The sequence below is a fragment of the Cervus elaphus genome, chromosome X (assembly GCF_910594005.1).
Source record: "Cervus elaphus chromosome X, mCerEla1.1, whole genome shotgun sequence".
NCBI classification, from domain to species: Eukaryota; Metazoa; Chordata; class Mammalia; order Artiodactyla; family Cervidae; genus Cervus; species Cervus elaphus.
Genome location: NC_057848.1, coordinates 81975078 through 82001258, shown reverse-complemented (window position 1 = coordinate 82001258; position 26181 = coordinate 81975078). Strand labels below are relative to the sequence as shown.

Below are 26181 nucleotides of genomic sequence, written 5' to 3'. Positions count from 1 at the left end.
CTAGGCTCTAACCCCGGATCATTAAAGTGCCGCACTTCCTTCTGGTATAAAAATAGGGCGGGTCGATATTCAGAAAGAGGGAGAGTGGTTGGTGGCGGCGCGTCGTCTGTGACTGGTCATTGGTCGGCCTCTGGGGATACCATCCCAGTTGCTGGAGAAACAGTCACGTCACGGCTTAATAACTCACCGGTGATTGGTGATGGGACCAAAGCGGGTTCCGCGGACCGTCTCTGCCTTTTTACCCCCGAAGGTTAAATTTAAAACCCCAGGTGACTCTTGGAAATCTGTGCTGTATGGTGACAGCGATGATGAAACCGTTGAGCAGAGTCCTGTGGCTGGGCTGCGTGCTGGTCTTTTGCTTCCAGGTCCTGGTTCCCTGCGGGCTCCCTGGGGCTTGCGGCCTGGACAACGGCTTGGCGATGACCCCTACCATGGGCTGGCTGCACTGGGAGCGCTTCATGTGCAACGTGAACTGCCAAGAAGAGCCAGATTCCTGTATCAGGTATCAGAGATTTGGGGTACCTTCTTCCCTTCGCCTTTCCATATATTTGTCTGGATGTGTTTGGAAGGATGGAGGGTCTCAGCGAGAAAATTTTCAGCTGAAGAGAGAGCTCCCTTATCGCTGCTGCTTTTTTATCCCCAGCAAACTGCCCTGGATGGGGACTAGCCCTGAATTTTCTCTGTGACCCCTGGATGGGGACTAGCTCTAGATTTTCTCCATGTGACCCCTTGGGGTGGGAGTCTGGCCAGCGACCTCTGCTTCTCCACCTCTTTCTGCCTGTTCACTCACCTAAGGTCTTTCTCCATTTACCATCCAGTTCGTTTAGACCCTTATTGAGAGCTACTGCTCCGTCTCTGCCGGGTACTAGCACTGAGAACAGCTGTGGCGGATAGGAGAGACGGGACTAAGACGCGTGTCATTTCTTCTTTTGGGGTCACGGGTTCCTTGGCTATAGTTTGAGGGAATTTAGAGAGACCATAGTGTCTCCTAGATCTCCCCACCCCATAGCCCTTGGGTATGGCGCCTAGTTGGAAGGTTATGCGGAGGATCGTTAGTTGATAAGACAAGTATTGATCCTATCAGACTCACACATCCTTTGTCTGCAGATTGGGAAAGCAACTCTTACCTCAGGGAACCAACTCTGGTGATCTGCAAAACAGGTCTTATCTCACACAGGTTGACTTTCAACTGGATAACCCATTTGAAGGACAAAGCACAGTGCAATACCAGACCCCCTCAATTAGGCATATGGAAGGAATGTTCTTACCCCATGCTCATGCTCAGCCCACGTGTCCGACCCTTTGCGACCCCATGGACTGCAGCCTGCCAGGCTCCTCTGCCCATGGAATTTTCCAGGCAAGAATACTGGAGTGGGGTGCGGTTTCCTCCTCCAGGGGATCTTCCTGACCCAGGGATGGAACCTGCGTCTGTTTCATCTCCTAATTGGCAGGCGGATTCTTTACCACGACTTCCTAGGTGGCGCTAGTGATAAAGACCCTGCCTGCCAGTGCAAGAGATGAAAGAGACACGGGTTCAATCCCTGGGTCAGGAAGATCCCCTGGAGGAGGAAAGGGCAACCCACTCCAGTATTTTTGCCTGGAGAATCGCATGGACAGAGGAGCTTGTCGGGCTACAGTCCATAGGGTCACAAAGAGTCGGACACGACTGAGTGAGGGCACAGGCAAGGAATGTTCTTAGCCTGGAATCTATGGGGGAATTAATGCAAATCTGCAAATGTGAGTATATGTGCTTTTCTGGAGAGAGGATCTTGAGCTTTGTTCAGATTCTCAAATAGACCTCTATCTAGAAAAGTTTAAGCATCACTGATAGATATTGTTTAAAAACATAATAAAGACAGCCTTAGTGCAGAGGCCCCTCTATAAGCAGCGGTCATGGTACATCCCAGTGGCCATAAGTTATTCCTTTGAATGTCTTTACAAATATTGGTCAAACATGACAGAGTTAATTGGCTTTCTAAGTTTCAGACTAAATCCATCATGACTTTGGAGTAAATTATGGCCATCCCATATTTCTTTCTGTCTTTTCCTTTTTTTCCTAAGTGGTGGTTGTTTTATTTTTGTATCTGATTATGAAATTAATGCATGATTATGGCAAAAAATGTGGATAGTAAAGAAGAGTATAAAGAAAATAAAGATTCCCCTCATTTCACCATCCAGAAATAATCATGGTTAAAGTGTTAATATGCAACCTTTCCATTTTTTTCTATGTAAATAAAACACGAATTTCTTTTTAAAGTGATTTTCAATAAAAATGAGATCACGTTTATGTCACGAGCGGTTAACAAGACTCTGAAGTCTGCCTGCCTGGGTTCAAATTCTAGCTTATTATTACTTTGCCAGGTGATCTTGGGCAAACTGACGATCCCTTTGTAAACTGAAGAATGAGTGCCTGGCACAGAATGAGAGTTTCATAAGTGCAGATTTTATGTATATGCCATACTTTATTTAAACAATCTCCTGTTCATAACTATTCACACTCTTCAATTTTTCATTATTATGAACAAAGCTTGCTAATAACCACCCTTGTATATCATCTGATTTTTTTCCTTAGAAGTCTAAATCCTGGGTCCAAGGGTATGCTCATTTTGTTTCATATCAAACTGTCCTCCCCCAAAAGTTTTACAAATGCACCTTCCCAACAACCATGTGGGCTTCTGTGGTGACTCAGAAGGTAAACAATCTGCCTGCAATGCAGAAGACCTGGGTTTTAATCCCTGGGTCAGGAAGATCCCCTGGAGAAGGGAATGACTACCCACTCCAGTATTCTTGCCTGGAGAATGCCATGGACAGAGCAACCTGGTGGGCTACAAAGAGGCAGGCAGGACTGAGCAGCTCACGCTTTCACTTTCAACAATAGTGTATGAGTTCCTGTTTTCCCCCACAGTCTGGCCAACACTGCATTTTTGTTATTCTTCTGAAATTTGCCAAACTGGTAGGTGTTTTTATTTTCATTTATTTGATTACTGAAAGTTGAACATCTTTTTATAAGTTAAATTGGCTGTTTGTTTGCATGATTTCTTTTCTGCACTGCTTGCTTGTTCCGAATTTTTCAATTGGAGTGTTTGGGGTTATTTTGTTTACTTTTTGGTTTTTGTTTGTTTTCGGTCTACCATAAGTTGTAAACTCAGTGGTTCTTTTTTTTTTTTTTTGGACCATTTCGCACAGCTTGTGGGATCTTAGTATCTTAGTTTCCCAACCAGAGATCCAACCTAGGCCCTTGGCAGTGAAAGCTCAGAATCCTAACGACTGGACCACTAAGGAATTCCCAAAACAGTGGTTCTTGCTATATGTTGGTTTTGATATTTATGTATCAAACACCAGGTTTTTCCTTTATGATTTCTGGCTCTGGCATCATGCAAAGAAAGTTCTTTCCTATCCGAATATAAAATAGAATATAAAATTTATATTTTTACTAGTATTTTTATGGGTTTTTAAGTATTTAAATCTTTAATCCAGCTGAACTTTGTTCTCCTATAAGATATTATTTAATATGTACTAAATTTCATGATATCAAATGGCTTGAAGGATCTCTTTTCTGAACTTCCTCTTTGATTCTATTTATCTGTGTATTCTAATGCTAATAATACAGCACCAGCTTCATTTATCTTTTTTTGACTATTCATGTATATAACTTTTGAGGTGAAGTTTTTGAGTCATGCTGCAAACTTCCTTAAAAAGTCATTTGGGGATTAGTTAAAGGTTTTATTAAATGTCTAGAAGTGTACAGGGAGAGTTTGCTTTTTTTTAATATTGAGTTTTCTTATTCAAGAACAAAATAATGTCTCTCCATTTATTCTCATAAATTAGAACATCATCAGTCAGTCAGTTCAGTCGCTCAGTCATGTCCGACTCTTTGTGACCCCATGGACTGCAGCATGCCAGGCCCCCCTGTCCATCACCAGCTCCCGAAGTTTACTCAAACTCATGCCCATTGAGTTGGTGATGCCATCCAAACATCTCATCCTCTGTCGTCCCCTTCTCCTCCCGCCTTCAATCTTTCCCAGCATCAGGGTCTTTTTTTTTTTTTTCATCAGTGTCTTTTCAAATGAGTCTGTTCTTCGCATCTGGTGGCCAAAATATTGGAGCTTCAGCTTCAGCATTAGTCCTTCCAATGAATATTCAGGACTGATTTCCTTTAGGATGTCCTGGTTGAATCTCCTTGCAGTCCAAAGGACTCTGGGAGTCTTCTCCAACACCACAGTTCAAAAGCATCAATTCTTTGGCACTCAGCTTTCTTTATAGTCCAACTCTCACATCCATACATGACTACTGGAGAAAATATAGCTTTGACTAGAGGACCATTGTTGGTAAAGTAACGTCTCTGCTTTTTAATATGCTGTCTAGGTTGGTTATAGCTTTTCTTCCAAGGAGCAAGCGTCTTTTAATTTCATGGCTGCAGTGATTTTGGAGCCCCCCAAAATAAAGTCTGTCACTGTTTAATTGTTTCCCATCTATTTGCCATGAAGTAATGGGATAAGATGCCATGATCTTAAGTTTTCTGAATGTTGAGTTTTAAGCCAACTTTTTCACTCTCCTCTTTCACTTTCATCAAGAGGCTCTTTAGTTTTTCTTTGCTTGTGCTTCATCCAGCCCAGCATTTCACATGATGTACTTCTGCATTTAAGTTAAATAAGCAAGGTGACAACATACAGCCTTGATGTACTCCTTTTCCTATTTGGAACCAGTCTGTTGTTCCAAGTCCAGTTCTAACTGTTGCTTCCTGACCTGCATACCGATTTCTCAGGAGGCAGATCAGGTGGTCTGGTATTCCCATCTCTTTCAGAATTTTCCACAGTTTGTTGTGATCCACATAGTCAAAGGCTTTGGTATAGTCAATAAAACAGAAGTAGATATTTTTCTGGAACTCTCTTGCTTTTCCAATGATCCAGTGGATGTTGGCAATTTGATCTCTGGTCGCTCTGCCTTTTCTAAATCTAGCTTGAACATCTGGAAGTTCACGGTTCACATACTGTTGAAGCCTGGCTTGGAGGATTTTGAGCATTATTTTGCTGGTGTGTGAGATGAGTGCAGCTGTGCTGTAGTCTGAACATTCTTTGGCATTGCCTTTCTTTGGGATTGGAATGAAAACTGACCTTTTCCAGTTCTGTGGCCACTGCTGAGTGTTCCAAATTTGCTGGCATATTGAGTGCAGCACTTTCACAGCATCATCTTTTAGGATTTGAAATAGCTCAACTGGAATTCCATCACCTCCACTAGCTTTGTTCATAGTGATGCTTCCTAAGGCCCACTTGACTTCTCATTCCAGGATGTCTGGCTCTAGGTGAGTGATCACACCATCATGATTATCTGGGTCATAAAGACCTTTTTTTGTATAGTTCTTCTGTGTATTTTTGCCACCTCTTCTTAATATCTTCTACTTCTGTTAGGTCCATACCATTTCTGTCCTTTATTGAGCCCATCTTTGCATGAAATTTTCCCTTGGTATCTCTGACTTTCTTGATGAGAGCTCTAGTCTTTCCCATTTTGTTGTTTTCCTCTATTTCTTTGCACTAATCACTGAGCATGGCTTTCTTATCTCTCCTTGCTATTCTTTGGAACTTTGCATTCAAATAGGTATATCTTTCCTTTTCTCCTTTGCCTTTTGCTTCTCTTCTTAGTTATTTGTAAACATCATCGTTTATTCAAATGAGCCCTGCACTTAATTTTAAAATTACCTCTGGGTATTTTAGGTTTTGTCTGTTGCTTATTTGTTTGCTCTTGTGAATGGTGTCTTTTTCTCTGAATAGGTTATTGTTGATATCTAAAGAAGCTACTGATTATGTTTACTTTGTAGTTTTACTTTACTGAACTGTCTTCTTAGTTCTAATAGCCTTTTCAGTTTTATGTATTTCTCATTCCTCTTTTAATTGTTTGGGGTTATTAGGGGTAGAAGGGGAAGGAGTGAGAAGAAAAAGGCCAGTCCATTTTACCTTCATTAGTTGTAATTACTACCAAATTATTACTGGGTTGAAAAATAAATTGCAAAACCTCGAGATGCCTAATAAATCAGAGTACCCAAGCATTTGTCTAATGAATTGTAATGATTCTTGGAATTTGTCTTTCAGCGAGAAGCTCTTCCTGCAGATAGCTGAGATCATGGCCTCAGATGGCTGGAAGGATGTAGGTTATGAGTATATCTGCATTGATGACTGTTGGATGGCTCCTGAAAGAGATTCAAAAGGCAGACTTCAGGCAGACCCTAAACGCTTTCCTGGTGGGATCCGCCACCTAGCTAATTATGTGAGTGTATGGTAATTCTCTTTTTCATTCAGGTGACTATAAGCATATCTGTACATAATCTTGCTCAAAACACTTGGAAAGTAAAATAGCTGTTACTATCCAAACAATTAATTGTAAGGCTTATTGGGTAGAATTTTCATCCCATCAGCAGATCTGTGTTTTGCAATAGTTCTTGAGGCCCATCTTGGAGAAGTTCTCTTTTTGCTGAAATCACTGAATTCTCTAGGAGAAAAAAGGAACTTGGTTCTTGACCTGCATGCATATATTGCCATATAAATTTTGAGCAGTTATCACAATTGTGCTATAGACTACAACTTTAGAAGATAGAAGGAATATGTTCTGGAGATTGTTATATTCTGGAGTAATGGAGCTAGACACTAGCTAAAGGCAGTGAAGACAGATACTGAGTACAATTCAGTACTGTTGTAATAGGGTAAAGAGCCAAGTTAAATCCAAAATACACCAAAGATGAGTGGGGTTTTAAATAGCCAGATTGTGGGGGGTCAGTGGATGAACAATTACTAAGAGGAGATATCAGGAGGCGGGGAAGCAAGCCAAGCACTTAGACATCAAGGGTGGGGCAAAAGGAATTTGATCAGATATTAAAAGGTGGAGGAGGGAGGGTGACTTTGCAGGATTCTTACTAAAACTAGACAGGGAAAGCTAAGGTAGATGCGTACTTGAAAGGGGGTTCAGAGGTGCCTAAGGTTCAGTCAAGGAAAGAGTCTTTGTCCAGATAAATCTATCATTGCCCTGAAAATGTAACTTTTAAGATCCTGTCAAATGAAGATCAGAGCAGCTGACAGCTTTCACATCAGTTCTATGCTGTTGTTACATGTAGAGTTTGAACTCAGCAGAACTGGAGACTTTGCTCTTTATCTCCTGACAAACTAATCTGGATAATTTTATGGGCTGGGGGGCAGGGGAAAGCCCCCCCCCCCACCCAGTATCTACCTGGTGAAGTGTACTGGTCTCTGCCTCTAGCCTGAAGTGGTTCTCTCTATTTCATGATTGCCCTTCTAGCGAGGTGACTCTTCTCTCTCATTTCAGGTTCATAGCAAAGGACTGAAGCTAGGGATTTATGCAGATGTTGGAAACAAAACCTGCGCAGGCTTTCCTGGGAGTTTTGGATACTATGACATTGATGCCCAGACCTTCGCTGACTGGGGAGTAGATCTGCTAAAATTTGATGGTTGTTACTGTGACAGTATACAACATTTGGCAGAGGGTATGTTTCATCCACAAGATTTAGCCAAGAGCAAAAGGCAGAACTTTGAGGACAAGGTAGCTAAGCATCCAAAGAACTAATCCTCGCTTTGGAAATATCCAGTCACGATACTGGAAATGATGATTCTCTGTGTCCCAGAGCTCCTGCCTCTTCTTGCAGTTTGTCCACACGTTTATTCATTCATGCATGTAAAAGCCACATGTACCTAACCACAGCTAATGTCATGAACTTTTCATGTAAGAGAGCTCTGAGTTGACTGCAGATAATTGTTAACTCTCTGTCCATCACTGGGAAAAGAATCCCAGATGTCAAACAGTCACAGAGAGAAGAGCATCTTCCTTCCTGCCCTTCCTCAATATAGGCACCATCCCGCACTCTCGCCTCAGAACAATCCCAGCAGTCTGGGTGGCACTACACACAGTGTAACCACAGAGTCACCTCTCTGTGCTGCTGGTTTAAAATAGAAATGTGGCCCTTCCAGGCAGCTTCTTTTAAAAATATACAGCCCCAGCTGGAAATTCTTTTCTTTATTTTACACATTGTTTTCTCATACAGGTTATAAGCAAATGTCCTTGGCCCTGAACAGGACTGGCAGAAGCATTGTGTACTCCTGTGAGTGGCCCCTTTATATGTGGCCCATTTTTAAGGTGAGCTAGTGAGCCCAGAATCCAACAGAGCCTTGCTGATAGATTTTCAGAACTCAAGAGCAAAGGAGACAAAGGTCCCTGTCAAAGTCCAGCCTTACTTAACAGTCTCATCCTGCCATTTCTCCCAGGATCTATCCACTTCTCACCATCCCCACTGCTGTAATTGGAGACTAAGCCACCATAAACTGGGAAGCCAGTCATCTTTGATTCTTTTTGTCTCACAGTTCACAACCTATCTGCAGCAATCCTTTTAGTACCGCCTACAAAATATATCCTGAATCAGCCCACTTCATTATCATGTTAACCTATTCAATTTCCTTCTATGAGCTTAGCACTATTTACCTATTTACCTATTGTCTGTCTCCTCCATTAAAATGTAAGCTCCAGGAGGGCCGGGACCTTTTCTGACTTTATCAGTATATCCCTACCTTATGGTAAGTGTTGAATAATTACTTATAGAATGAATCCCTGCTATCTTCTTCTGATCTCTGCAAAATTCTCTAACCTCTTTCTAAACATCTTAAACCTCAGATAGCCTACCTGCCTATCTACAAACTTTTATTTCTAATTAAACATAACAAATTATATGCCTGGGATTCAAATTGCCTTATCATCTGCTGACTGAGTCCTGTGTGATTTGGAACTTTTACTTATTTAGATCATTTTAGTTATTTTTTTATTGAAGTATAGCTGATTTATAGTATCATACTAGGAAATCACTGTATTTGCTTCTGATTATAAAAGTAATACATGTACATTTTGTAAAAGTTTGACCGTGAAGTATAGAAAAAATTAAAATCCTCCATAATCCCAAGACAGTAGTCCCCCCATCCCACAGTTTTGCTTTCCATGGCTTCAGTTACCAAAGTATTAAATGGAAAATTCCAGAAATAAACAACTCTAAGTTTTAAATTGCACATGTTCTGAGTATCATGATAAAATCTTATTCCATCTCACTCTATCCTGCCTGGGACATGAATCATCCTTTTTGTCCAGCATATGCATGCTGTGTACACTACCCACCCATTGGTACCTGTATAGGAAAAAAAAGTACTACATATAATATACTGTCTGTGGTTTCAGGCATCTACTTGGAGTCTTAGAATGCATCTCCCACACATAAAGGGGGACTGCTGCACCTAGTTACTGTTTGCTAAATTTCCAGCAAAAACAGTGTTAGAACCATTTTAAGTTATATAGCCTACTTCTGAAGCAAACATCTTACAATGAAATTCCATTATATTAATGATAAGGATTTAGCTCTCCTCATAGAGACCTTTAATCTGTAAACTAAGGAGGCTACAAGTGCCTTTTTATTTTTTTTCCCATTTATTTTCTGTTTTTTTTCCCATTTATTTTTATTAGTTGGCGGCTAATTACTTTACAATATTGTAGTGGTTTTTGCCATACGTTGACATGAATCAGCCATGGATTTACATGTGTTCCCCATCCCGATCCCCCCTCCCATCTCCCTCTCCATCCCATCCCTCTGGGTCTTCCCAGTGCACCAGCTCTGAGCACTGAGAGAATAGCATTGAAACAAGTATACTATCAAGGGTGAAACATCACCAGCCCGGGTTAGATGCATGAGACAATAAAACATGATTGTTTTCCTATCACAAGAATGTTAGTAGAAAGTAAACAGAAGAGTTCTCTCTGTTTTCACAGCCCAATTACACAGAAATCCGAGAGTACTGCAATCACTGGAGAAATTTTGCTGACATTTATGATTCTTGGCAAAGTATAAGGAATACCTTGGACTGGACATCTTCTAACCAGAAGATAATTGTTCCTGTTGCAGGACCAGGAGGTTGGAATGACCCAGATATGGTAAGAACCTGAGCCCTCTGGTTCAAGCTCCTGAAGTGGACCTGTTTCCTTCCTACTTGACACCCAGGACAAAACAGAAGGGAGAAGTTCCTGGGAGGAGGCTTTATGTGAGAATAATCAGAGCAGGATGCCCTGGAAGGTGACTTGTCTCTATGTCTAGGTAACTTTTAAGAATGTTTTATCTCCCTTGAATTCTTACTTCATTCTTTGTCCCAGTTGGTGATTGGCAACTTTGGCCTCAGCCGGGATCAGCAAATAACTCAGATGGCCCTCTGGGCTATCATGGCAGCTCCATTACTCATGTCCAATGATCTCCGACACATCAGCCCTGAAGCCAAAGCCCTTCTTCAGGATAAGGATGTAATTGCCATCAACCAGGACCGCTTAGGCAAGCAGGGGTACCGACTTAGAAAGGTAATGTTCTATTATTAGAAAAGTAATGTTCTATGGGAGAAAATAGAAATTGGCCAGGAACGTCTTCTCCTGCCTTCTCATTTACAATTCATCCAAATGTTTATTTGGGGTGTGTATTTTAAGATGGTTTAATACTCAAGTACCAAGTTTGTCTTGGACTGAAATCTGTTACTTTATGGAGGATATGCACTGATCTTTAAAGAAGGCATTTTTTAATCTTGATATCATAATCAATAATGAGGCTCCTTTGTGCTACTTTTCTCTAAAAGTGCTCGATAATTCTAAGACATAATACCATAAATAATATGGCAGCTTATTGCTAGTTACCAAACTATCACACCTCTTTTCCTGGCTTGCTTTTCAGGAGAACAACTTTGAGGTGTGGGAACGCCCTCTCTTGAACTTAGCATGGGCTGTGGCTATAGTAAACCTGCAGGAGATTGGTGGACCTCGTTCTTACACCATCTCTGTTACTTCCTTGGGTCGAGGACTGGCCTGTAATCCTGACTGCCTGATCACAGAGCTCCTGCCTGAGAAGAGGAAGCTTGGGTTTTATGAATGGACTTCAAGTTTAAAAACTCAAATAAATCCCACAGGCACTGTTTTGCTTAGGCTAGAAAGAACAAGCTCAGTTCAGTTCAGTTACTCAGCTGTGTCTGACTCTTTGTGACCCCATGGACTGCAGCATGCCAGGCTTCCCTGTCCATCACCAACTCCATGAGCTTACTCAAACTCATGTCCATTGAGTGGATAATGCCATTCAATCATCTCATCCTCTGTCATCCCATTCTCCTCTCACCTTCAATCTTTCCCAGCATCAGGGTCTTTTCCAGTGCGTCAGTTCTTTGCATCAGGTGGCCAAAGTATTGGAGATTCAGCATTAGTCCTTCCAATGAATATTCAGGACTGATTTCCTTTGGGATGTACTGGTTGAATCTTCTTGCAGTCCAAAGGACTCTGGGAGTCTTCTCCAACACCACAGTTTAAAAGCATCAATTCTTTGGCACTCAGCTTTCTTTATAGTCCAACTCTCACATCCGTACATGACTACTGGAAAAACCATGGCTTTGACTAGGCTTCGTTGGCAAAGTAATGTCTCTGCTTTTTAATATGCTGTCTAGGTTGGTCATAGCTTTTCTTCCAAGGAGCAAGCATCTTTTTATTTCATGGCTGCAGTCACCATCTGCAGTGATTTTGGAGCCCCCCAAAATAAAGTCTGTCACTGTTTTCATTGTTTCCCCATCTATTTGCCATGAGGTGATGGGACCAAATGCCATCTTAGTTTTCTGAATGCTGAGCTTTAAGCCAACTTTTTCACTCTCCTCTTTCACTTTCATCCAAAGGCTCTTTTAGGCTTTCTTTGCTTTCTGCCATAAGGGTGGTGTCATCTGCATATCTGAGGTTATTGATATTTCTCCCAGCAATCTTGATTCCAGTTTATGCTTCATCCACCCCGGCATTTCACATGATGTACTCTGCATATAAGTTAAATAAGCAAGGTGACAACATACAGCCTTGACATACTCCTTTCCCGATTTGGAACCAGTCTGTTGTTCCAAGTCCAGTTCTAACTGTTGCTTCCTGACCTGCATACAGATTTCTCAGGAGGCAGATCAGGTGGTCTGGTATTCCCATCTCTTTCAGAATTTTCCACAGTTTGTTGTGATCCACATAGTCAAAGGCTTTGGTATAGTCAATAAAACAGAAGTAGATGCTTTTCTGGAACTCTCTTGCTTTTCCAATGATCCAGTGGATGTTGGCAATTTGATCTCTGGTCGCTCTGCCTTTTCTAAATCTAGCTTGAACATCTGGAAGTTCACGGTTCACATACTGTTGAAGCCTGGCTTGGAGGATTTTGAGCATTATTTTGCTGGTGTGTGAGATGAGTGCAACTGTGCTGTAGTCTGAACATTCTTTGGCATTGCCTTTCTTTGGGATTGGAATGAAAACTGACCTTTTCCAGTTCTGTGGCCACTGCGGAGTGTTCCAAATTTGCTGGCATATTGAGTGCAGCACTTTCACAGCATCATCTTTTAGGATTTGAAATAGCTCAACTGGAATTCCATCACCTCCACTAGCTTTGTTCATAGTGATGCTTCCTAAGGCCCACTTGACTTCTCGTTCCAGGATGTCTGGCTCTAGGTGAGTGATCACACCATCATTATTATCTGGGTTGTAAAGATCTTTTTTGTACAGTTCTTCTGTGTATTCTTGTCACCTTTTCTTAATATCTTCTGCTTCTGTTAGGTCCATATGATTTCTGTCCTTTATTAAGCCCATCTTTGCATGAAATTTTCCCTTGGTATCTCTGATTTTCTTGATGAGAGCTCTAGTCTTTCCCATTCTATTGTTTTCCTCTATTTCTTCGCATTGATCACTGAGGAAGGCTTTCTTATCTCTCCTTGCTGTTCTTTGGAACTCTACGTTCAAATGGGTATATCTTTCCTTTTCTCCTTTGCCTTTAGCTTCTTTTCTTTTCTCAGATATTTGTAAGGCCTCCTCAGACAACCATTTTGCCTTTTTGCATTTCTTTTTCTTGGCGATTGTCTTGATCGCTGCCTCCTGTACAATGTCACAGACCTCCACCCATAGTTCTGGCACTCTATCAGGTATAATCCCTTGAATCTATTTGTCACTTCCACTGTATAATTGTAAAAAATTTGATTTAGGTCATACCTGAATGGTCTAGTGGTTTTCCCTACTTTCTTCAACTTAAGTCTAAATTTGTCAATAAGGTGTTCATGATCTGAGCCAGTCAGCTCCCGGTCTTGTTTTTGCTGACTGTATAGAGCTGCTCCATCTTCGGCTGCAAAGAATATAATCAATCTGATTTCTGTATTGACCATCTGGTGATGTTCATGTGTAGAGTCTTCTCTTGTGTTGTTGGAAGAGGGTGTTTGTTATGACTCTTGGCAAAACTCTGTTAGCCTTTGCCCTGCTTCATTCTGTACTCTAAGGCCAAATTTGCCTGTTATTCCAAGTATCTCTTGACTTCCTACTTTTGCATTCCAGTCCCATATGATGAAAAGGACATCTTTTGGGGGTGTTAATTCTAGAAGTTCTTGTAGGTCTTCATAGAACCATTCAACTTCAGCCTCTTCAGCATTATTGGTTGGGGCATAGACTTGGATTACTGTGATATTGAATGATTTGCCTTGGAAATGAACAGAGATCATTCTGTCATTTTTGAGATTGCAAGCTAGACTGCATTAAAAAGCTTCCTTTACCAGTGACTACCCTGCTTTTGTCCATCTTCAGCTGTTTTTATTTCCTTGAGTAAGATTTTCCACACTTGAGCTATCTGAAAATATTTTGGGGAAAAGCCTTTGAACCAGATATGAATAGCTGAGAAAGAATAGCTTAGTAATATTAATAAGTAAAATAATAATCTACAGACATACCTCATTTTGTTGCATTTAACAAATACTGTAGGGGTTTGAGGTTTTTTGCTTTTTTCACAAATTGAAGGTTTGTGGCAACCCTGCGTCTGTCACAAGTCTATTGACCCTGTTTCTCCAACAGCATTTACTCACTTCATGTCTGTGTCACATTTTGGTAATTCCCGCAATATTTCAACCTTTTTCGTTATTATTGTATTTGTCATGGTGATTGTGATTTACTACGGCAAAAAATATTGACTCACTGAAGACTTAGATGATAGTTAGCAATAAAGTATTTTTAATGCATCCATTGTTTTAGATATAATGCTATTGCTAGTATTTAATAGATTACAGTATAAATGTTAAGTTTTATATGCACTGGAAAACCAAAAAGCTGGTGACTACCTTTTTATCTGTTGCCTGTATGGGAACTACAGACCAGGCACTATTCTAGATGCACAAGGTGTACTGACCTCACAACAACCCTGATGCAGGTACTTAGTCACTGTAAACTACAGCCAGGATTTTAAAACAAGGCTGATGGCTCAACTGGTAAAGAATCCACCCACAATGCGGGGAGACCCCAGTTCAATTCCTGGGTCAGAAGATCCCCTGGAGAAGGGATAGGCTACCCACTCCAGTATTCTTGGACTTCCCTTGTGGCTCAGCTGGTAAAGAATCGACCTGCAGTGCAGGAGACCTGGGTTCGATCCCTGGGCTGGGAAGATCCCCTGGAGAAGGGAACAGCTATCCACTCCAGTATTCTGGCCTGGAGAATTCCATGGACTGTATAGTCCTTGGAGTCCCAAAGAGTTGGACACAACTGAGCAACTTTCACTTTTTAACCCTTACACCACTACCTACTTGGATGGCACTAATTCTTAGCCTAAAGGCCAGTACTTTGGCCACCTGATGCAAAGAGCAAGCCAACTCATTGGAAAATACCCTAATGCTGGGAAAGACTGAAGGCAGGAGAAGGGGGTGACAGAGAATGAGATGGTTGGATGGCATCACCGACTCAATGGACATGAGTTTGAACAAACTCGGGGAATAGTGAAGGGCAGGGAAACCTGGCATGCTGCAGTCCATGGGGTCGCAGAGTCAGACACAGCTGAGTGACTGAAATGAACTGAAAGGGAATATAAAAAGAAAACTACTTAATTGAAGGGAAAAAAAAAACCCTACCCTAGAAGGATTACCCTTCATAAATAGATGATTTAGAGGCAACCCATGCATGTATGCTCATTTGCTTCAGTTGTGTACTACTCTTTGCAACCCTGTGGACTGTACCCCACCAGGCTCCTGTCCTTGGCAAGAATACTGGAATGGGTTGCTATGCCCTCCTCCAGGGGATCTTCCCATCCCAGGGATCGAACCAGTATCTAGTATGTCTCCTGCAAATGTGGGTTCTTTACCACTCACTATGCCACCTGGGAGGCAATCCAACAGACCACATTACTGAATTTTTATGGAAGAATCTTGTCAGGAAACACCCCTACACACACACTTAACTTTCTAAGTCTAGAAACAGTTGTTTTTGTAATCCAACAAATGCAAATGGCTTTCTTTCACCAACAGTTGGTACATTATGACCTAAAATACCAAATGTCTGGACAGAAGACACCCTCCCCTTCAAGATGAATTGCCTTATCTTGAGGTCCTACGGCAAGGCAATGAACTTCAAATTGGGGTTTGGAGGAATGAGTCATTGGAGGATTTCCAACCTTCCTTTTCCTCTAATTGGTTTACCTGAGGACCAACCTGCAGCTAATGCTTCAGGCCTACCCCTTTTCCACTTCCCCTTTTACTATCACCCTTATCCCACATAAGCAAAAAAGCTGTTCAGCTCACCCATCATGAATGCAGGACAGTTCAAAAGGCCCACTCAAAAATACAATATGTATGTTGTAACAATTCCTTAGCCTGTCAGGTGATAACTGATGTTTTTTCAATAAAACTGGAGGACTATTAACTGGCTATACTAAAATTGGAATAGAATTAACAAATCCAGACTTAATTCATCCACAGAAACTAACTTGTAAGGAAACACCTCCATCTCCAGTTACCAAAATGCTTATTTGCTTCACCTCCAGTTTTGCTGCACAAGAATGAAGAATACAGAAGCATACAGAGGATTCCAACTGTTAGGCACTTTACAACGTGAATAGGTTATTCCCCATAGATTCCACTGGGGAGTTTAACTCAACTTTTACCTACTTTAAATTTTGAGGAAGCTTAGGGGGGATGAGAGTAAGTCTAATGACACATATAAGGGCTTCCCCGGTGGTGCAGTGGTAAAGAATCCACCTGCCAAGCAGGAGACTGGGATTCAATCCCTGGGTTGGAAAGATTCCCTGGGGAAGGAAACAGCAACCCACTCCAGTTTTCTTGCCTGGAGAATCCCATGGACAGAGGAGCTTGGCAGGCTACAGTCCATGGGGTCATAAATGAGTCGGATGTGCCTGAACAATACTGTGCCTAGAGAACTGGGTTGAAATTCCTCAACTTTAGTTGACTTAAATTCTGGTGAATTTAGTAGTAAATGTGAGACAAATTATGTCACTCCTGGTGAACCCCATTTTCAATATGGACATAATTGTCCCAAGTGCTGAAAGTAGCAAACCCATCACAGCATCTGATGTGATATCAGTCAGATAACTCCTAATGAGTCAAGAATCCAAAACCATCAAGCATAAATTTCCCAAAAAGGATTTTATTGATGACATTTTTATTTCCCTTCCAAAAAAACCAACTGGAACTAAATGAAGTAAACGATCTCAGACTTTTATTGTCTTCATAATAAAACAAAATATGAAGCTCAAAATTGGATCACTTGGCCCTGTAATAGAACAGGAAAAAAAGTGAGTTTTTGTAGTTTGTGAACAATCTTTACTCCATCAAGAATAGACACATCCCTTATTAAAAACCAGTCTTTCCATTTCCCCCTTCTTACTCATGTCAAAACTCCAAAATCTATGGATCTTAGTTATATTGAGAGGACTGACTGCCCCTGATCTTAAAGAGGGGCCACAAAAAACGAGTAGGCAGAAATCTTCACCTCTCAACATTACAACACCTCTCAACAGCTTCCCTGGTAGCTCAGACGGTAAAGCATCTGCCTACAATGTGGGAGACCCAGGTTCAATCCCTGGGTCAGGAAGATCTCCTGGAGAAGGAAATGGCAACCCACTCCAGTATTCTTGCCTGGAAAATCCCATGGGTGGAGAAGCCTGCTAGGCTACAGTCCATGGACATGCTGAGCAACTTCACTTTCTTTTCTTTCAACATTACAAATCCATATAGAAAAAATTGCACCTTTCACCCCATAGTTATACCTTTCTCTTCTTATCGCCTCCCAACTCAAAATGCTTGCATCTCTTAATAGCCAGCATTCTCTTTGATCTACAGTTGGGCTCAACACATTCAAGCCTCAGTACAATCTTCTTTGTAGTTTTAGCCTGGAAAAATAAGTCAAAGCCTTCATAAATCACTGCAGAAAATCCTTCTTCAAAAATATGACTGCCGGGTCAAGTACTACATAGAGCAAAGCTCTGCAAAATTTTAAAGTTGTGATAATTTGTCTTAAGCTATAAGGGAGAAAACAGAATTGTGAAAATAAGTGGATGTTGTGGTGACCCAAGGACAAAAGAGCAGATAAAACCAAGGAGGGTCTTGGAATCCAGGAACAGAAAAACCAGACCCTTATGTCTCCTTTCCTACCCCATAGGGAGAAGGTATTTGCCTACCCAGTATACATGCCTCATCCAATCAGCACATGATCCCACTCCTTGTACCCTGAGTATAAAAGTAGACTAAGGACCCCTGTTCAACATCGGTTCTCCCTTGAGCTAGCCCGCTGTTCTAACAGCATCTCCCATTCTAATAAATTTTATTTCCCACTCATTCTGTCTCATGTCTTGAAATTCTTTTCCAACCCACACCCAGACCACGACAGATATAAAAGAAAATGGTGGCATTATCTACTTGAAATCAAGTTCTCCAATCATATCAAATATCATAGAGGATTTCTTATCAAATAGGCCCTCATCACACCACCTTGGCCTTTTAGCAGTTAAGTATTCTGCACAGGCAAAAATGGGTCAACCGAGTCCATGCAACTATACTTCAAACAGCGTCTGCAACCCATTAAACAAGGTTAATAAATATTACTTAAATCTACTCTTCAGAGACTACAATTACATCGAGATTTTATGTGATATTACTTAACTCACAAAGTACACTTCTCACAAATATTCAACTTTTAAAGCCTGCTCCTGTAGTCAGAATTCTATTGCTGCTAGTTTGCAGTTCTCAAAAGGGCAAAAACATAGGTACAACGTCCCCATCTCCTAAACAAGCTACCCAAATGTGGAAATGGAAATTACTACCTTGAGATCAAACCATTGGATCCATTAGGTCCAATGTACCTAAATGAACACTGAAATCATTCCTGAATACTTTCTGGAACCAGGCTGAATGAGGAGCTAAGTGATAAAGAAATGCTGTTTGTGGGAAGGCTATGCTCCAAGCATTGTGTACTTTAAGGGGTAGACAAGTTACCTGGGGTGGAACAGAAACTCAGAAATTCAGACTGAGAACCACAGGTTATTCAGGAAGTCAGTGGCAGACCTAAATGGCTATTTTAAAGAACTTTTAAGACTTCGTCAGGTAAGTAGCTGACTTCAGGCTTCTGAACAGATCTGAGACACAAAATAAGAGAAGGATTCTTACTGCAAGCATGAGAATTCCTTAGGACATGACAACAGATAAGAACAGGGCAAAGGAGAGGATTTACAGTTGTACTCAAACTTCAGTCCTTAGGAAAGCAGGTCTCATTCCTTCATGTTTGCCTCTTCACAAAGAGGACAAAAAATATAAAACAGTGAGGCAGTGCAATACTGTACACTGCAATCAGACCTGGACTGCACTCCCAGCTACCTCCACTGACTACTAGATGTCTCCACACGTAATTGAGGTAACTTCACTGAAACTATTAAAAACACACACCTATATTGTAGACGTGTGTGGGCTAAAAATAAATGTGAAGTCTCTGCCACGGTCAGTGAGAAGCATATCAAACAGTAATTATTACAAACCTTTTTCCGGAAAATTGGCTTAGTCTGCCCACCATAGCCACTCTGCTTCCTGTCATAACGCCGCTTTCCTGGGAGAACGCAAGGTATTCATCAGGGTTTATCAAACATAACCAATCAGAACAGACACTTGAAAAAGTCTTCTCATCGATTTTACCTTGGACTTTCCAGCAGTAATATCAATCAATGCCCAAGTGGGAAAGGGAGGGGAGATTGGGCTCGCGTATTCTATTACTACACAAATGCTGCATTAAAACCAAATCACGTACAAACCATCTTACCCTGGGCATATAAAGAATCCTTGCCCTTCTTGTACTGTGTCACTTTGTGGGGCTGGTGCTTCCCACACTTCTTACAGAAAGTCCGGCGGGTTTTTGGAACGTTCACCTAGTAAATAAACCGTTCAGAACATACAGTGTTAGACCATCGGTACAAAGCCCAACCCGACCCAGCTGAAGCTAAGCCATCCCACGAGGACTCGACTCTCAAACTCCTCACCAACACACAACGCTGACCATAAAGTGGTCTAGCCCCATGTACTTCAAGTACAGCGGCCTCCACCGAATCCCAAACTAAAACAAGAACATATTCCTTCTACCGCTGCCTAAGTCTACCCCTTAGATCTCATCACTTCAATTCCTGGCCCCAAAGCCCAGTCCCTTTGGGCTCGATCCTGGCAACATTGGGTTCCTTTGGTACAACGAGTCCACGCAGGAGCCTGGTCACATCCAGAGACGACACCATCAACAGAGAGGAAAAGATTAGACTGGATATTACCAGACCCCACCCCAAGCTCCTACCATGTTTGCGACAGCGATACCAGCACAAAAAGAATGAGGTCTGGCCGGAAACGGAAGTATATAGGAGGTTTCTCGTCGCGCTTCCTCATGGGAGTCGGTGGGAACAACCATAGAGTCTCAGGCTCTGTGCACACCTCCCTCTGGTGTCTGAGAGGACTCAACTCAAGCTGCAGGCACAAGCTTAAAGAAGGGCTCCGGCTGAAGCTGATCTACTCTTTTCAACTTCCTCTCGCCCCACTCCAGCTTTGCAGCTTTTCCTCACTTCCTCACTTTTGGCGGATACTGCTGCGTAGCAGCGGTGAGTGAAGGAAGCAGTGCTTCCAGACCGTCTGGCTTCCATGTGCCTATCCCCGAGGGAAGCCAGGACCAGAGTGAACTGGACGAGCCTCCACCTTCATGTCCGATTCCTGTTCCACTTCAAGGTCACTGGGAACAACATCTTTCAGTGAACTGTCGGTTCACTGAAGGCTTACAGGGAGCCAGTGCTCTAGTTCATCTATCACATTGCTATTTGGTGCATTCAACAAATGTTTATTTATTTATTTATTTATTTATTTATTTTTTTAACAAATGTTTATTGAATGCCTATTCTGTGTTGGGCACCATTCTAGCGGAGGGTGGACAGGCTTAGTCGCTTCAGGTGTCCGACTCTTTGCGACCCTATGGACTGTAGCCTGCCAGGTTCCTCTGTCCATGGGATTCTCCAAGCAAGAATACTGGAGTGGGTTGTCATGCACCACTCCAGGGCATCTTCCCGACCCAGGGATCGAACAGGCAGTCTCTTAGGTCTCCTGCATTGGCAGGCGGGTTCTTTACATATTGAGCCACCTGGGAAGCCCTCATAAATGTATAATTACAGACTAAATACTTTGTAAGAAAGGAACAGTGCTCGGCATTAAACAGCCCCCGTTTGTTTAGGGAGCAAGTTGGCTGCCCTAGGTTCTGCAAAGTGAGGATGAAATTGTTCAGCTCCAACAACGGCAATAACCAGGCCAAAAGATAGAACGTATCCAGCAGCTCACTTCTCTGCACATCCGGTGGAAGGCATGTGCCAGGTTTCAAGAGAGTCCAGCAGAGAAAGACTGAAGGGTTCTGGGCATTTTAAGTGAATTGTCCCATAAGATTCTCACAGTAATTCTAGGAGGTAGCTGATACTATTATTTCCATTTTACAGTAGAGGAAACTGAAGTCATAGGGTGTTAAACAATTTGCCCAATGCTGATAGTATTTAGTCTGGAGGAGGAAATGGCAACCCACTCCAGTATTCTTGCCTGGAGAATCCCATTGACAGGGGAGCCTGGCAGGGGTCTCTAACAGTCCATGGGATCTCAAAGAGTTGGACACAACTGAAGGGACTAAACACATACAATAGTATTTAATAGAACCAGGGTACAAACACAGGTGATCTGACTCCAGAGCTTGGGTTCCTTTACCATAATATAATATGATTGTTTTGGCCTGGTAATTATAATCAATTCAGTCGCTCAGTCGTGTCCAACTCTTTGTGACCCCATGAACTGCAGCACGCCAGGCCTCCCTGTCCATCACCAACTCCCAGAGTCCACCAAACCCATGTCCATTGAGTCGGTGATGCCATCCAACCATCTCATCCTCTGTCGTCCCCTTCTCCTCCTGCCTTCAATCTTTCCCAGCATCAGGGTCTTTTCCAGTGAGTCAGCTCTTTGCATCAGGTGGCCAAAGTATTGGCGTTTCAGCGTCAACATCAGTTCTTCCAATGAATACCCAGGACTGATCTCCTTTGGGATGGACTGGTTGGATCTCCTGGCAGTCCAAGGGACTCTCAAGAGTCTTCTCCAACACCACAGTTCAAAAGCATCAATTCTTCAGCACTCAGCTTTCTTTATAGTCCAACTCTCACATCCATACATGACCACTGGAAAAACCATAGCCTTGACTAGACGGACCTCTGTTGATGAAGTAATGTCTCTGCTTTTTAATATGCTGTCTAGGTTGGTCATAATTATAATAACTAACAACTATTGAACACTTATTATATGCCAGGCATTTTCCTAACTACTTCACATGCTACCTGTTTTAATCCTAACAACCCAGGTGATATATACCTTTATTAGTATTTAACAGGTGAGAAAACAGGCATGAGACGTTAAAGTTGATTTAATGGTATGACATTACCCAAAGTCACACCAGTGGTTATTATATGGAGCTGGAATTTGATCCCAGGTAGTTTCAAGACCACAGCCTGGTACCTCACCATGGCATCACAAGGGGCAGCAGGAGCATCTACAGAGTAGAGAATGATGAAGAGACAGAATTGGCAGGGACCCAGGAGGAGGTGTCGCTAGATTAGAGGCTAAGGAACCTGGAGTTCGTGCTTGCATTACCCTCCAGGAACACCCATGAGTCTAGAGCTGACTCTCTGATCAGCTCTATTTTGTTGAGCAGTGTCTGGGAATGAGATAAAAACATTACCACTACCTACCACATTTCCCAAAAGTTTCTTTGCCCAACAGCCAGCCTATAGGCTCAGAGCATTTCCTTCTTCTCCTCCGGCTCTTATGCAGTGTTACTGGCCTTCGAGGTGTTTCTAGAGATTTCTGACATTAGCAACATGGAAATATGAAGACAATGGACATGGCCTCTCTTAGTCTAATGGACCTTAGTTCTTTCTATCACACCTCATGTGACATAGCTTTGGTTTAGATTCCTTCACCAATCCTGGTCTCCGGTTTGAACATGATCCTGCTCATTGATTTCCCTTAAGATGAGGAACTCAGAATTGAACACAGGACTCCTAGACATAGCCTGGCCTCACAGTGTATGTGACTTGTTCACTTACCTACATCTAGACATTGGCACTATTTGGGTGCACTCCTTCTGTCACCTGGACAAGTGTGTGAGGGGAGTGCGCATGGGCAGAGTGAGGGAAAGTGAGTGTCTGTGACCAACTCTCAGGCAGACCCCTGGAGCAGCTATTCAGAGGTGACTGGTGAAAGGATAGAAATTGTCAATAAAATAGATCATGCAACACTGGCTGCCCCTTTATCTTGTGTGGATGTGAGGATTAACTAGTCAACTAGCCTACAAATACTTTTGAAAAATGTCTTGTTCCCTTAAAAATTCTGACAGACTTCTAGTGAGATTTATGATCTGTTTCTACATATAGCACCTGTGCTGTGCTGTGCTTAGTCACTCAGTCGTGTCTAACTCTTTGCAACCACATGGACCATAGCCCACCAGGCTCCTCTGTCCATGGGGATTCTCCAGGCAAGGATACTGTAGTGGGTTGCCATGCCCTCCTCCAGGGGATCTTCCCAACCCAGGGATCGAACCCAGGTCTCCTGCATTGCAGGCAGATTCTTTACCAGCTGAGCTACCAGGGAAGCCCTACATATGGCGCCTAGGGCAAGTAAATATGGCAGTGGCTGATGTGTCAAGATGGGCAAGCAGATCAGTCACCCGGGGCTCTGTGGCCATCATGGTCTATGGCCAGTACTATCTGCATGTCCTAGGAGAGCCCTCCTGGAGATGATCGCTGCTAGAATGTGAGCTAGAAGGTGGCTGAGGAAACATTCAGGCTTCAAGCAACACATCTTTTCGAGACCAAAGAGAAAGTTGTAAATGAAGAGTTAATCCCCGAGGCCAAATCTAAAATGGAGAAAATCAACATCCACAGAAAATGGGAAGGACACATGTCAGTGTGTGGGCTTACACTCAGACATTTTTATCTGTAGAAAAAAAAAATGCTTTCTTAGAAAATGACTCAGCAGGGGGAAGTCTTGTCTCTACCTCTGTCAGGATCTGTACTTTGGGGTCCCTTCATCAACAGTCTCCATCCTTCACTGTCAAGTTTAACTGTGTGGCCTCGAGTCTCTGCCTTAGAGGACATGAGAAGCTAAAGACACCCTCCCTCGCCAGTCCCTTTGTTTTGTCTCCACAGATCTGCATTTCTCCTCTTTTCTGGAAGTCTCCACTCCCTGTGTTGACCATCCCAATGGTCCTTTAGCGATGTCGTCCTTTTACGTTGGGGAGGTTGGCCTGAGGACATGTCTGCTCAACCCAACCCGGTCTAGAGTCTCAGTGGCCCCAGTCATGTAGAGAAGAGTTCTTTCAGAGCAGACTCAACTAGTACTCTCAGAGGTCCCAAGCAAATGAAGGGCGGGGACTGCTCGGGGGGAGGGGGGTGGAATAAGGACAGCAGCAGGGAACCAGATACCATGCTGCTGAGAAGAAGAAGAAAAAAAAAAGACATTGGTTTAAGTCAGGAAACAAAAAAAGGGAACTGAGTGGCTGTGAAAGGGTGGGGTTTGCTCAGACTGTCCTTCCTCTCTGGACTGTAAGAATATGTCTCCAGGGCCAGTGTCTTCTGACATCGAGTCCCAACTTCCAAGTCCCGGCATCTCAATGCATCCGGGGAGCTGCCTGCATTAAAGTCAGAACTGAGGTGGGTCCGGGGCATGGCAAGGGCTGGACAGCAGCAGCAACTGCCTTTCCTGGGACCTTGAAGGTCAGAGAGAAAGCGTGGCTGGTGCCATGTAGTCTGAGGCCGGAGGAGGCTGATGGAGGGTGGGAGTATCATCAGCCCAAGGCCCTGGTAGTCCCTTCTGATGATCAGAAGAGGCTGGAAGGGTCTTTTCTGGGGAGGTTATAGTTGGGTGGAGACAAGAAGAAAAAAAAGTGACATGAGGTGACCATCTGAACAGGTAGCAGACGTTGGAAAGAGGCAACTGCACAGTTTGGCAGAAAAGTAAGCTTTCATGCCTGTGGCTAAATAAGCCAGGATAAAAATTAACTGTTTGGGTAATATTGTCAGAAGACCCCAAATGGATCCTTGTGTCAATGACACCTTTGGAAGAAGAAATTTTTAAGAGGCAGATTGTCTTAAAAAACTGGTCAAAGTGCACATGCTTTTGAGCTCTGTAAGCTACGGAAAGGCTCAACCAGAGTGGAAAGCCTCTGGCTGCATTGGGCCAGTATTGCTGGGATCAGAGCTGCCTTGTTGGAAGGACTATGTGTGCCAACCTCGTGGTAACAGTGGGTAAGAGACTGGGCCAGAAGTCAGCCTCAGCCTCATGGCCCAGACAGTGTGGCCAACCCCTGAGGTCGCAGGGAAGCTTTTTCCTGTTAAAATTGCCTGCCATGTGCACGGCTCTCTTTTTTTCTAGGCTCCATCATTTGCTTCTCTCCTTTCCTCTCCTCTTCATCTGCCTCACCCTTCTCCTCCTCTTCCACCTTCTCCTTTCTCTACCCGTATCCCCTCTTCTTTATTCCCTCCTTTATTTTGTTCATTACCACCCCAGAACAGAGTCAATGCATAGTAAATTTGTGGGGAATCTCAGTGAATTCTTCTTACCCCTTTCTTCCCCTGCTGTTTTCCCTTTGCCCTTTCCCCCTACTTGCCTAGTGCCTTCCCCATAGAATTGTCGTGAGCAGTGTGTTATCCTATGTAAAGTAGTTAAAATGGGGTGCAGCAATAGTCAGTGTGCCTATCTCAGTGTTTGCTATTATTTGTATTCTGCCTGAGACCTGTCAGGGTCCCCAGAGGGCCCTTCCAGAACAAATATGTGGTGTCTAGAATAAAAGAGATTGCTGGCCCTGACCAAGACATCCTTGGGTGAGTGTGGGATCTCCAAATGGAATCCCGGTCCAGTTTCCCAGTCACCCTGCTCTGCAAGCTCCAAGTCTCTGTCTCATGTTGTTTGTTTCTGAAGATAAGGCAGCAGCAAAGCCCAGAGGCAGGGCTCTGTACAGCTCAGGGGTTATCTTCTGTGCTGTTAGTTACGTGCTGCTTCTGCTCCTTCCCTCATTTTGCATGCCAAGCCCCTGACCAAGGGTGCTGCGGCCTCTCGGAGCCTCAATTATTTGATAAAAAATGTCATCTACCAAATAAGCCACAAGATGCAAATACCCTAAATAATCTAAAGCATTCCACTGAAATGGAATCCCTTAGTGTTAGCCCTGTCTGGTCTATTCTGACTCCTTCAGACTACTTAAACTGTCTACTTGCTTTCAAGTCCAAATTCCTGTGGCTTATGGCTAGCAATGTGTTTGTTTAGAATCTTTCGTAAACTCCTCATGGTGAGAACTAGTGCAACTTTCCATCCACTTCTAGGGTCTGGGTGCAATTTAAAATTATCATCAGTATGATTTACTATTTCCATTCGAGCGAATTTCCTATAGAGAGTTTCCTTTCAGTGGAGTAGACCCGTACCAGGAAGTGACTTAAGTAAAGGGGAAGACATGGCTTTTGAAAACCAGTCTGAATGTTCTCCAAAGAATCATCAGACGCTTGCTGCTTTTTGCCCGTGGATGCCATGCCGATATCTGATGGCTAGGACCTGGGAATAAGCATGACGTAGGATTTTCAAGGAGGCAGTGCTCAGTAAGAAGTTAGAGACAGACCTTGACCTAATTCACTCCAAAACTGCTGGGTTATGCAAATGAAGCCATCAGGGGGAGGGGGAGAGAGAAATGCTCTGAGGACCCTGAAACAAATGGGCCACGTGTGACTTTCGGTTTCTCTGGAGGTTCATGTGCACTGGCTGAGGG

General features: G+C 43.0%; 3 protein-coding genes across 3 annotated transcripts in view; 2 read left to right on the top strand and 1 right to left on the bottom strand.

Moving 5' to 3' along the window:
* Positions 1-185: 185 nt before the first annotated feature.
* On the top strand, positions 186-11588 carry GLA (galactosidase alpha). Its single transcript, XM_043897363.1, has 7 exons — positions 186-502; positions 6087-6261; positions 7312-7489; positions 8045-8136; positions 9805-9966; positions 10183-10380; positions 10745-11588. Exons 1-7 carry the CDS (start codon positions 294-296, stop codon positions 11048-11050), a joined length of 1320 nt encoding a protein of 439 aa, XP_043753298.1. The 5' UTR covers positions 186-293; the 3' UTR covers positions 11051-11588.
* Positions 11589-16453: 4865 nt separating this feature from the next.
* Positions 16454-19786, bottom strand: LOC122690028 (60S ribosomal protein L36a-like). Its single transcript, XM_043896960.1, has 5 exons — positions 19654-19786; positions 19135-19240; positions 18857-18924; positions 17096-17218; positions 16454-16599 (listed from the first exon to the last, which is right to left on the bottom strand). Exons 1-5 carry the CDS (start codon positions 19762-19764, stop codon positions 16579-16581), a joined length of 429 nt encoding a protein of 142 aa, XP_043752895.1. The 5' UTR covers positions 19765-19786; the 3' UTR covers positions 16454-16578.
* Positions 19787-23930: 4144 nt separating this feature from the next.
* Positions 23931-26181, top strand: part of BTK (Bruton tyrosine kinase) — a 31973-nt gene continuing 29722 nt past the window's right edge. The window contains exon 1 of the mRNA XM_043896382.1: positions 23931-24076. The gene's annotated coding sequence lies outside the window, so the exon portion shown is untranslated. The remainder of the gene's footprint in view (positions 24077-26181) is intronic.